Source organism: Lissotriton helveticus, chromosome 5_1 (genome assembly GCF_964261635.1).
Source record: "Lissotriton helveticus chromosome 5_1, aLisHel1.1, whole genome shotgun sequence".
Taxonomy (NCBI): Eukaryota; Metazoa; Chordata; class Amphibia; order Caudata; family Salamandridae; genus Lissotriton; species Lissotriton helveticus.
In genome coordinates, this window is record NC_136065.1 from 1,767,624,265 (window position 1) to 1,767,637,979 (window position 13,715).

General features: G+C 42.7%; 1 protein-coding gene across 2 annotated transcripts in view; it reads left to right on the forward strand.

Moving 5' to 3' along the window:
• The first annotated feature begins 246 nt into the window (after window positions 1-246).
• The window catches only part of CDC27 (cell division cycle 27), a 1,228,661-nt gene continuing 1,215,192 nt past the window's right edge, over window positions 247-13,715 (forward strand). Inside the window, exon 1 of one of the 2 annotated variants that reach the window (XM_078645032.1) lies at window positions 247-468. In XM_078645032.1, coding sequence (XP_078501158.1) covers window positions 442-468 — 27 coding nt within the window. In that variant the 5' untranslated portion in view covers window positions 247-441. The remainder of the gene's footprint in view (window positions 469-13,715) is intronic. The other variant, XM_078645031.1, reaches the window with a different exon arrangement.

Sequence of the window (13,715 nt, forward strand, 5' to 3'; positions counted from 1 at the left end):
TGATTCTATTGTAAAGCGCTCTTACACCTAGCAGGCGCTATAAAAACGCATAAATAATAAAACGGCAGATTCAAACTTAGTGTAATCTGAGAGGTGCCCTTTAAGCTTTAAATTGACAATAACGGTTTTTGCGAAAAAAATGCTAATAAAGTTTCTCTGAACTAAAACAATCCAGGCTCTACATTTACATCCGGTGCGTCCAACACTTTCGGCACCTCATTTCCGCCTTATGCAGCTTTGCCGAGCAGATTCGGCAACTCTCGTTTCTAGGCTTCCGGCTCGCTTCACTTTCCCGAGGTGGCTCGGCTTCCCTCGGCTCTCCCCGGTAACGGTCGCTGTGAGTTTAAATGAGCCTGGGCTGCCGGAGGCCGCCAGCGCAGCCTGAAGTCCTGACCGTCACCGAGACCTCCGAGCTGCTGCCAGGGAGGCACGGCGGAGAGGATGACAGTGCTGCAGGAGCCCGTGCAGGTACGGCTAGCCGAGCCCAAGTGGCCGGGCCTCACCCCAATCACTAGTCCTGGATCGTGGCGCTCCTATTCGGCCATTGTAGTCACTCAACACCGCGGTCCGAGGCCTAGGTTGTGTTTTAGCACTGTGGCGAGGGATGCTTAAGGCTCCAGGTGTTTGTGATTGGCATGCTTGCCAGGAATGTACTGCAGGATTCTCCAATGTGGAGATTATGTGAACCACAGCATTACTACCCATATAACCTCCAGCCCCTTGTATAAAATCCTATTCCAACCTGCTGTATAGTTTCTATCCTCCATCAATACATTGGCTTTCTGAGACAAATGAAGAAATTCGTGTTTACATTGAGTCCTGCAAGGCATACCACCCACGGAGACAACCAGTTCTGACGTGAATAGCATCCTTTCGCCACCTAACTGGCAATGCCCTCCAAATCATGATTTAAACACATTACTTGTGTCTTATAAACCGAAACTAATTTGACACTCGCAGCTACAGCTCCCATCATTACCACACCCCCCAAAAGGTACGTCGGGGAGGTTTTTATGACGGCCCGTGTCATCTATAACATGACCTACATGGCGTACCCTCAGCTCTTCCGTAGTATGCGTTTTATAGATACAAAACATACCAAAATGATTCTACGTGTAGGTTATCATAAGTTTTTACCTTGAAGAGAGTGTGTAAAATAAACAAGAAAATCAATGTTCCCTCTCCTTACAATTTCTATTAATTAAATCTAAAATTACCTGACTTAACGTACCTCACCTATATCGAACAAAGTAAGTTATGCACATATGTCACTGTCATCTCTTCTCTGTATTGATTAATTTAGATGTAAACTCATATTGGTGTAGTGTTTTAATGTGGGGATTACACTGGTGGTGGTTTCAAACCCACTAGCAACGTATGTCATCTGCTTCAGATCCCAAACCATTTCAAACCAACTAGCAACGTATGTCATCTGCTTCAGATCCCAAACCATGGAAGCACTGCCATGAGTCACATGCTCACCTTTTTTGGAAGGCATTTCTTTAAGCAAGTTTCCTTTGACTAAAACGTGTGCTTCCCTGACCACAGCCGCCGGCAAGTATTTCTCAAGCACACACATTTTGGGGTCTAGGGTAGGCAGTTCTGCTGTTCACATTTCTTAATTGCACATTTAACTAGTAGGTTTTGACAGACTTAGAAGTTTCAAGATCCAAACCACCCTCTCTTTAACATTCTGAATGTGGTGTTTTTCCCCATCCTTACCAGGCAGAAATGTAACTTCTCACACTTGATCTTGGATTGAAAAGGGCAGTAACCTATAGAACTGGATGTGCTGTCATGCTTTCATCACATACGTATGTACTTTTGTTTGTCAGCAGGGATTTTTATTTTTTATTCCTGCCACATCTTTTTCGATGCTATGCAAGGTGGTGTTGACCAATGCTTAACTCACAGTTTTATACTTCCTTGATGGCCATAGTCTGTGGCTTGTTGGTATGGCACACTGGTCAGGAGATACATACACGATGGCCAAGTATAGTTGGCAATAGTTTCCTCTGTTTATAAATTAGTATTGAAATAGTTTAACACCCAGGGGCAAAAATGGAGCTCAGAGTGAATTGACTATTTGGACCTCCAGGTGTTCTGGAAAAGTCTGTCCTTGATTCCTTTCGTCTAACATTCTGCTTAGCTAACAAAGGTAGAAAACATAGGGGTGAGTGATTTGGAATGGTTAGCCGAATATGAATTCCCAAACTGAAGCAGCAGTCTACCAAGCTGAAATCGGTCGCTTACAGCGGATTCAGAATGCCGCTGCGAGAGCGGTGGTAGGACTACCTAGATCTTGTCCTACCTCCAGTACCTTGCGAACGCTGCATTGGCTCCCGGTGGCTCAGCGGATTCAGTTTAAGGTCCTCTGTGTCGCCTACAAAATACTCAAGGGATCTCCAGCGGTGATTTTGTCCAAACTTCTGGCTCACTACACTCCGGCGCGAGCACTAAGATCTGCTGACTTAGAACTAGCTGTTGTCCCCCGCTTTAAGCGCAGCAGAGCCGGTGGACGTTCCTTTCAAGTCCGCGCAGCTATGCTGTGGAACTCCCTTCCCCCGGCGATTCGCGCCCATAGGGACTTGCTCTCATTCCGTCGTGCGGTGAAAACTTTCCTGTTCCCTTAGCTTCACCCTATTGTGTTTTTATCTCGTTGTGTTATGCTGCTACCTTGTCGCGGCGCCAGGACGCTCCTTCGCTGGAGCAGCTGTGCGCCTAATAAAAGTGCATAACATAACATAACATAACATAACATAACATGGGCTTCGCACCTTATGCACTGTGTTTGGGGAACTGCTGGTTCATCTGGTCAAGCTAATGGGACAGGATTGATGGAGATTGCCTAGGAGTTACTTTTCACAATTTATACAGAGCCATTTTCCCGTTTCCAGTTACCAACCTGTGAAAGGCAGTGAGGCAATTTGTGAAGGTTGCTGAGCTCGTCTTTACACTTAACATGGAGTTGTTTGTCGGCACACATGAGTTTGCTGGACTCGTGCGAGTCTAAGATGTCTGCATGGGTGTGCCAAAAACTGATAACATTGGTAACAGGGCTGAGCCCTGAAGTACACCACGGTTGATATTTCTGTTCTGTAAATGAATGGGCCCAGTTTTGCTGGAAAGGTGCAGTTTTCTAGAATGATGCACCGTTTGACTGATGCCAGCAGGTGTTGACACCCTTTTGATTAATACCTACCTGTTGGTAGTAGATGTAGGTATGTTGTATTGTATTGTATGTTCTTGTATAGCGCAACTGCCACTCTGCGGGTATCCTGGCGCTTTGAAAAGACAGAAGACCTAGTCAGATGGAAGCGACAAATTGAAGACTAGGTGGGAGGGCGCCGGGAGTTCAGACTTTGGCAAATAGCCACGTCTTTAAGCTCTTTCTGAAGCCTATCAAGGAGTCCGCTTGCCTAATGTTCTGGGGCAGCTCATTCCACAGGCGAGACGCTGCTGTGCAGAAAGCTCTACCTCCCATCCTAGATCTCCTAACTCTGATGGTAGCTGCCAGGCCTAAGCTGGAAGAGCGCAGAGACCTAGTGGGCTTATACCAGGTGAGTCTTTCCTGCAGTGGAAGAGGGCCCGTACTATGTAGCGCTCTATAGACAATGCACAGAGATTTAAATGGGACTCTATTCCTTATTGGCAGCCAGTGTAAATCTCTCAACGCCATAGTAGTAGAGGGGCCGCGGGGTCTATTGAGTGCCAGTTTGGCCGCTAGAGACTGGACTCTCTGGAGCCCTTGCAAGATGTATAAAGGGGCACCCAGATATAAGGAGTTGCAGTAATCCAGTCTGGCCAGAATTACACTCCTTACCACCAGCGGTCTAGTCTCGTCGGGTAGGAGGGGCAGAATCTGTGTAAGCGCTTTTAGCAGGCCAAAGCAGACACTAATTGTTTTATTAGTTTGCGATACCATTTGGAGGTTTTCGTCAAACAATACTCCCAAATTCCGCACGGTCTTGACTGGGATGCAGAGATCAGCTCCCGGCGAGAGCCTAATCTCGCAAGGTAATTGCTGGCTCAATTTGGCCGTTGCGCAGTAGACTACCTCTGTTTTCCCCTCGTTAAATTGGAGGGAGTTTGCATTAAGCCAATCGGAAACCCTACCCATGCATTTCTGAAAAGTATCCATGGTCACCGCATGCTCCCCTTCCAGGGAAAACACCAATTGGGTGTCGTCAGCATAGTTAATCAAATCTATCCCGTAAGATTTTATAATAGGGATCAGGGGCTGCAGATATATATTAAAGAGGACAGGGCTGATCGACGAGCCCTGTGGCACTCCATGGTGGACCAGGGACTTAGGGGAAGCGAACGGTGCCAAAGTCACTACCTGTTGTCTGCCCAACAGGTAGGATTGTAGCCATTTCAGGGCCTTACCCTTCACGCCCAGTTTCTCCAGCCTACTTAGTAGGACTGCATGGCTAACCGTGTCGAATGCGGCCGACATATCCAACAACACTAGTACTGATGAGTTGCCGTTGTCGGCTCTCATTCGCAGGGTGTCCATCATGGTTGCCAGTGCAGTTTCTGTCCCATGGCCTGGGCGGAATCCAAACTGATCCTTATCCAATAGGCAGTTATCTTCTAGATAACTTGTCAGGGACCTACTAACAGCTTTCTCCAGAATTTTTATAGGGTAGGGTAGGAGAGATATAGGCCTAAAATGGGCCGGAATTGTTGGGTCCAGCGTAGGCTTCTTAAGTAAGGGAATTACCGCTGCCTGTTTCCATACTTCTGGCACTACTCCTTCCTCCAGGGATTGGAAACAGATCAAATGCAACCAGGGGAATAGCTCTGGGCCATACTCCTTCCAGATCCTATGAGGAAGGGGATCTAAAGGAGACCCTGAGGATATACTGAGCGCCAAGCTGGTGAAGAGCTCCTCTGTAAGAGGAGGAAAGCTCTCCATAGATGATACTACCAGTGGTTCTTCCTCAACCATCTGTGATGGTACATCCTGGCTGCTCGCCTTACCCTGAGCAAGCCCCCCCACAATTTTAGCAATCTTTTCTTCAAAGAAGACGGCGATTTCGTCGTAAAGTTTTTGTGTTGCAACCACTTTATTGCTCATGCAGGCAGGGTTCGAAAGGTCTCTTATGATATTAAAGAGCGTTTTAGTGCTATTTGGTGACTGAAGTATGGTAGTGGCATAGAAAAGTGCCTTTGTTTTAGCAATTGCAAAAACACACAGTGCCCACACCACAATTACTCATTCAATATTCAAGAAGGGTAAGAAACCAGTTTATTGTAACCACCCTTAGACAGCATTACTCAGTGTCTATCATTTTATGCTTTTTTTCAAATTTTCAAAAAATCATAACAGAATAAAGGACTACGTATTGGAATATTTACAAGACTAAATACACTTTGTACATACATCAAAAAACAAACATTATTTACACACTAAAAAACGTTTCTGCATCAAACATTACAAAAAATTATAATTACATCACAACCAACAAATATTACAATAAAAAACATGAAGAAAAATGATTTCCAAGGGGGTATAAGCAACTTAATAGCTTGTACACGCTTAAATACTGGACCAGCCGGTCCTAGTGTCGTGAAGTTGACAATTTATTCCACCCAAGAAAGACTGCCGACGCGTTTCAAGAACCAGGTACAAAGTCACTGGTCTATCATCAGGGCTGTTTATTCTTTGTATCTGAAAAGATGCAAAGACATTGTTTTACTTTAACAGGCAAATTCATAGTGAGTGCCTTTCTCCAATCGTGGGCAAGGAGTGATAATAAAGGATGGCTACATACCAAAATTGTTTTAAAGAGGGGCGTGATGGTTAATCTTCTTGTGGTCCAACCCGCTAGTTATTGTGGTGGCCAGACAGAGATGTCTAAAAAAGATGGGCTACCCTAGGAAGCTCCTTAAGCATTCGCTCAAACGTGCCAAGTACACGCCTAGGGAGTGTCTTTTGCAACCCAAACAACGCACACCGTTGAACAAACTCGTGTGCGTTACAACTTTCTGTCCGGACACACACAAACTATGACAAGCGGTTTTAAAGAACTGGCATTTATTGGAGGGGTTGAATTGCCCGTTTCCCAAACCCATTTTTGCCTACAGAAAAAATCGCAGTATTGGTGAAGAACTCATTAGGGCGGACATCGCTATTCCAAAGCCTAAAAGCTATCTACTTGCGCAATGGAACCTTAAGCCGATTGAAGGCCACCATAAGTGTGGAAATTGTGTCGCCTGTTCCAGTACAATTGAAGGTGACGAGTTTGTTCACCGAGGCATAAAGTGGAGACACAAGGATTTCTCCAATTGCAGAACTAAGAATGTTGTCTACATGGTAATATGTCCGTGCCAGTCCCTTTATATAGGAAAAACCAGTCAACAAGTGAATCAAAGAATCAGCCAGCACCGATCCCGGATTAAGAAGCAGGTAATGTCTCCTCCAATGGTAGAACATTTCTGCGAAAAGGGCCACAACGAACAACAACTCCAATGGTCTGTACTGTACACCATGAATCCCAAGTCTAAATGCCATGACGTCGAGCGAGTTCTATTACAGAAAGAAGCATATCTTATTCTAAAGTTCAACAGCGCACAGACTGGCCTCAATAGCCTGTCTGAGATAGCGCATATATAACACTTGTCTGGTAAAATTCACCAGAGCTGACCTACATCAGTTTGACATCCCTGGTTTTACCTGTGGTCCTTTCGATCTATTTCGATAATTTTAAAAATTGTGGTCCATGGCCATGAGATGTGTTGAGAATAACATCGTATGATGCTCAAGTTGCAATATACTTCAAATCTTGAGAAGTACCTTTAGCATGGGATACAGTACCAATGCGCTTCATAATTTATCAGCGCATACACCAAAAATTTCATTAGGTTGATCGCATTAGCACGATAAAATGGATAGGCAAACATGTCGCGTATATATGTCTCTCCATGGCGCCTAGAATATGCGATTTGATTAAATGCGACTACAAGTCCCATAATGCAATTTTGCACCAGGAAGTATAAAACAAACAGAAAAGTGCGGCGGCCATCTTTATTGAAAGAAAGCATACTCGAGCGCGGGCGTGCTGTGGCAGAGGAGCAGGTATTTACAAACACCGCCTTATCGTGGTCTGAGCATTCATCCAATATTTTTGAGAGATCTTTTTTTGAAATCGGCGTTTCGTTCTATTACAGGACGGTGACTGCGGTTTCTCCCTTTAAATCTTTAAGAACAAGATACTTCAGTAAGGTAGGCTAATTCTTCTGTGAGTTATATCCACTCACTTAGAATGTTTTGAAAAAAACACATGATTTAAACCTATGCCATTACTGTTGTAGAATTACACCTTGATGGTGACGTCGTACAAGCAAAATTCGCCGTGCTACGGCAGTTCACAAAAAATAAGGTACGCTTCTCCCCTTTTTTTTTTTTACATCTTTGACTGGAGCTTGATAATTAAAAGACCCGAGTGGGTTAAATTGAAAACCAATTTCCCATCTTTTTTAGACATCTCTGTCTGGCCACTTCAATAACTAGCGGGTTGGACCACAAGAAGATTAACCATCACGCCCCTCTTTAAAACAATTTTGGTATGTAGCTATCCTTTATCATCACTCCTTGCCCACGATTGGAGAAAGGCACTCACTATGAATATGCCTGTTAAAGTAAAACAATGTCTTTGCATCTTTTCAGATACAAAGAATAAACAGCCCTGATGATAGACCAGTGACTTTGTGCCTGGTTCTTGAAACGCGTCAGCAGTCTTTCTTGGGTGGAATAAATTGTCAACTTCACGACACTAGGACCGGCTGGTCCAGTATTTAAGCGTTTACAAGCTATTAAGTTGCTTATACCCCCTTGGAAATCATTTTTCGTCATGTTTTTATTGTAATATTTGTTGGTTGTGATGTAATTATAATTTTTTGTAATGTTTGATGCAGAAACGTTTTTTAGTGTGTAAATAATGTTTGTTTTTTGATGTATGTACAAAGTGTATTTAGTCTTGTAAATATTCCAATACGTAGTCCTTTATTCTGTTATGATTTTTTGAAAATTTGAAAAAAAGCATAAAATGATAGACACTGAGTAATGCTGTCTAAGGGTGGTTACCATAAACTGGTTTCTTACCCTTCTTGAATATTGAATGAGTAATTGTGGTGGGGGGCACTGTGTGTTTTTGCAATTTAAATATAAGGTCTAGCCCCCACTACGTGTTTATGGACCTATCCCCTTTTGGTTCTCAATTTGTTTTAGCAATGGCCTCTTTATACTTACCCTGCTCTATCTTTAACAGTCTTTTGTCGGACTCTAAGTAGAGTCGTCTCCACTTCCTTTCTGCCTGTCTGCACTGATTGCGCAGGGATTTCAACTCCTCGTTAAACCAGGGGGCTGAGGGTTTCCTTCTATTTTTTATCTTTTTCAGGGGGGCAAACTCATCAAGGGTATCTATGATACGGTTACAGTAAACATGATAGTTCTGGCCCACCGAGTCCTCTGGGTCAAAGAATATCTGACTGGTAAAAATAGGATTTACTTTATCTTTTGGTAATTTGGATCAGTCCCTACCCTTTCGATAGGTTACAGGGCAGGCATTTCCATTCCCCTGGATAGGTACGGTAACCTGAAAATGGACCAAGAAATGGTCAGTCCAGCATTGAGGTAAGATATCGATCACCTTTGTCTCAGTCTGGTTTGCAAATATCAGATCCAATACATGTCCGCCTTAATGGGTTGGTTCCAGTATCAGCTGGTCAAGGCCCCAATTCCCACATATATGCTGTAAGTCCCTCAAGTGATTCCCTAGGGTCCCATTGTCCCATAGGTTGAAGTCCCCCAAAAGCAACATTCTGGAGTGGGTCATGGCGAAGGCAGCGATAGTATCAAACAATGCCTGGTACTGCGTATCCAGGCCTGGCGGCCTATAGCAAATCAGGCCGGTCAGGATTCTTCCTTTAGGTTCTTGCAAGGAAAAACTCAATAGTTCTATGCCTACCACACTATCCACCTGTAGGGGGGAGAAGTCCCACTTATCCTTGTAGATCACCCCCACACCCCCACCTCTTGCCTGGGATCTGGGTTTATGGAACATCTTATACCCATCTGGGCAGGCGAGGCCCAACTCCACTGAGGAGTCCACATTAGTCCACGTCTCTGTAATGAAGAGGGCGTCCAGATCCATATCTTCTAGCAGGCTTGACACCTCCTGGTGGTGTTTGATCAGAGATCTGCTATTAATTAGGCAACACCCCAGGGTGACAGAGGACTGTAACAGGTTTTTTTGAGGCCCGCCCCTTACCCTCTTTCCTATGCTCAATAAGGATTCCCTTGAATACCTTAATCCGGCAGCGTTCTTGGCGCTAGGCGCGGCCGGCGCGCAGACGGGCTTATCTCTGGCGCATCTCCGGCGTGTCGCTGCGCGCCTGCATTGGTCTGCTTAAATAGACAGGCATTTGCAGGCAGCCAACCACTAGAGCGCTGACAAAGATGGCGCCGGGGTAAATAGTTTTCCCCGAGTCCCGCTAAAGCAGCGGAGTGCGTTTGGTCTAATTATTATGGTGTAAGTAAGAGGACGTGAATTCTCCAGGAGTTAGAAGGTATTTATTTAAAAACAGATGCGAGTACAAGTCCTACTCGATTTCAACCTATACATTTTAAAATACTGTCTCTTATGGCAGCAGTAGTATTTTTAGCAGCAATACAACACTAATAAGTAAAAAGATTAGGTAGAGCTCGAGCGAGCACCACCAACACACAGCGTTTCAATCAGGGTCTGTGTCTTTCCAAAATGCTGTGTTGTGAGTTTCAACAGGGCCCGTGGATAAAATCTTTCATTTTAAATGTTTAATCTTGACATCTTTTTAGACCGTGACTTTTAAAACACTTTACACACATATACATGATAACATACTCGAGAAAATGTTCTGCTTGCAACACACGTTTCTTCATAAGCATTTTTTCACAACACTGTACATTATATTCAAGGATAAAGTACACTGAGCATGCTGCCCTTATATGTTGTTGTCCGTTAGGAGACGCCTCTGAATCGGAAATACGAACAATGACTTAGCACAGTACCTCAGACGCAGTGTGAACAAAGCCAGTTTTATTATATAAACTGCTTCTGAGCTTTGGGTCGTCAGAGGTGCTCTTCCATGGATTATCTGGGACGTTCGCCTATGACTGAATGCTAGTCCTGCTGACTTCCATCACTGTCCTGAAAACTATGGTGGCCTGTTCTATACCAGTCTGACTTCTGGCTACATCACACATACAGATACATGGGGAGTCAAGCTTCTCCAAGAGATCTGGCAGAATGCTCTTCTTATTACGCTGTCTAGAGTAGAGTTTCCCTTATGATCAGGGCCATAGGAATTATTTGATTGCTCTGCAGCGACTTTTTTCGCGTAGTTATAGATTTGCCACATAATCCATCATCTGCTGCACAATCTGCGTATTTGAACAAAAACAAATTGTCAAACAGTTCAAATGTTACTAAAAAATGGAGCAGCTTGTGTTGGAGCGTTTTGTAGGGCCTTTCACAAAGGTTGACTGGTCACTTTTCTGTTGCTTATTGCTATATTTGAGTATTTAACTGGTACTGAAGTGTGTCAGATGCCCAGACGTGTTAACAAGTGTAAAATGTACAAAAGAATGAAGTAATACTATCAAAAAATGTGCTGCAAAATTTGCCTATTGTTGCTGCATAATTATAATTTGTCTCTCTCCTACCACATAATTCGTGGCATTGTGTATGATATATAGTCATATAATCACTGCAACTTTATAATGGTTTATTTATTCATCTTCTTCACCATTCTTGTAATGCTGGTAACAACGCTTTGTTTCCTTTTACTAATAATTCCAGCTCATGTATCTTACACAAGAATCCAATTGTTTCAATAAATGTTTGAAATTCCAATGTGCATATTTTTTTCGTCGCCCTTTGGGCATACCTAAGGTAACCATGAAAGGGTATATCTGTTTCCATGATTTCCTTGGGGGCGTCAGAGCGGTCATGTTCTAAGGTTGCAGACACCATCCGGTACCCTGTCAGGATTAGTGTGCACTGTGAGATAGCCAGGGATTGGATATCTGTGGACTAAGTCCGCATATGTTGTCCAAACCCACAGTATTACTTGATTGATTAGTAAGAACTGTGCGACATGTAAGTCAGCTGAAAATTCTAATATGATGAAAGCACAGGAGTATCTTTGGTGTTGGGATTTAAGGACTTTTTCCTTCATATTAAAAAGAACATTAAGTGACTTTATTGTGTAGTTAATTAAAACCATTACAATTTAGCATGAAATGCACCAAGTACACCAAAGTTCTTATTTACACACTGAGCTTGCTTAGCATCGCATGAGGCGTTTTCCTTATGTTGTGGTATTCCACACCATTAAAAAAAATTGAAACAACGGATGGTGTAGTCCAAGCCGATACTAAAGTATTTTCAAGCAAATATCTTAAATGAAACTTTATACATCATTTAGCCAAAGCAATTAAGTGCGGTCTGTATAGAGCCGTGTGCGAACAGCTCGTTGTTCTCGATTTTGGTCGATTCGTACATACACTGTGCCTTCCTGCTCAACAGAGTTTTGTCAATGCCACAATTTAATCTAAAGCCTCTTCGAAAGCCTCTGATCTACACTAATGGATAATTTTAAGGTGGCAATGGTTTGAAGCGTCTTAGCAACACTAAAAAGCCAGTGATGGGTCCATATTTGGATAATTTGTTTTGGTCTGTAGTAGGTTATTTAAATAAACTTTGTGCATGTATTGATATCCTGCGTAATGAGTGCTACAAGGTAGAGAGTATTTCTTAGATACTTAAAATGTCCATAGGAGGTGAAGGTTTCTTTAAGGAGTTCAAGATACACATGTCAAAATCAAATCTTTTGTTCAAATTCGAAAACAGGGGTTGTGTATTTGGGCATTGGGCAAGGCTCTGCGACTGGTTAAGTGACAGTGTTAATTAAGTCCTTTATTGGCTGAGGTCTAAGTTATGTGGGTGTAGTCTAGAACGTGTTCATTTGTAGTCTCTAGAGAGTATCTGGCAGTTTTTGTTTTCAGACGTTGATCTGGTTTTGTTTCTATTTGATTTGACATTTAGACTGCTGGTCTGCACAGAAGAGTGCACAAAAGAGTGAAGATCAAAGTCCTGAACTTTAGTAAAGTCCACATTTGTAAAGCGCACAATCACCCGTAAGGGTCTCTAGGCGCTGGGGGCCGTTGGGAAGATTAAGCGAGCTATTGCCCAGAGTCACATGGTGCTGGGCTAACCTGCCGCCGGAGCCGGGGATCGAACCGTGGTCCCCAGATTCCAGCGTCAGTCGCCCTGGCCGCGGCGCCACACCAACTTTAAGTATGTGTATGGCTCGACCATGCAGTGTTTGCTAATTCTAAAGGCCTTGAAATAAACTTCACCTCTCCGTCTGCTTTAGAAAGCTATTAAACTTTTTTCTTTAGTCAATAGGGTTAAGTAGAGCTTTTTTCGGTGTATCTACTTGTATTGTACCTAATGTCTGTGGTGCACTGATGCTTTTTGTTTGTCAATATGCTCTTCATAAATCACGACTAGTTAACTAAAAAAAGTTTTAGTCTGAGGTTAATTCATACACCTAATAGGCCAACAACTATCATTTGAATATATGGTTATACCTATTGGCTTGAGTGCATGATTTGTAGGCAATGCGTGGCACCAGTACAGTGTAAAACATGTAGGTAATACGTTTGGTGAATTAATGGAAATCTACATAGCTAGGTACTTGGAAAGTCAAATGTTGACAGTTGATGATAGATTGTCAGAGTTTTGCCTAGATTTCACGAGTAGGGCCATCATATCAATGTGTACTTTGTGAAGCTTTTTCTTTAATGCAGTTAAGATAAAAAGTAGTACTGAAGAAGAAGAAAAAAAGTATTGATATAGCCCATTTAAGATGGTAGTGCACGCTTTAATGGCACCTGGATGGTGTGATACATATTTGTATCGACAAAAAGCGGTATAGCTCATATTTGTTTACATTTTTTTGTATAAAGTGTCTAGATTCAGCTACTACATAAGGCATGAGTTCAGGTTATTGTCCAAGTTCCGAGGCGCCTCAGTGCAATTCCTGCGTTGTGACTCAAAATGTTGACCTTTAGATTAACTACTGAGAACTAAACTTAATGATATTCAGTGTGATAAAAAACAGAAATACAGACACATGATATAAAATGTAACCCATTCATACTCTCCAACCCATACCAAATAGTCAAACCCGGGCATACTTTAAAAAATAAATAAATCACGTGATAGATCATATGTAATGATCAGTGCGTTTGTAAGTCAATAAAGTGGTTGAAGGTAGTTCTCAAAAGTCGTGGTAGAAGACTGGACATTGGACTTGACACAGCAAGCCCAGGAATCCTTAATCTTTCTTTTTATGAAGTTTTCAAATAACCTATAAATAGCTTATTTCTACATTGTATCCATTTTGTAAACGCCCTATAATTCCATGCCCCCAATATCAACCCTCCCCTTTCCCCTAACTGCTTTCCTTCTTACTGCCACTTTTAAGTTCAAAGCAGGAAGATAAAAGAAAATTTCAGAATAATCATCAAACGCCTAGTTCAATTCGTTTTTATGTTTTACTGCAACATCTACTTTCCGAGTAGCCATCTCTTCCTGATGTTATTAATATTGAAATAATTATAATACTCTTAGTCTCGCTGGCATATAAAGGATTGTTCA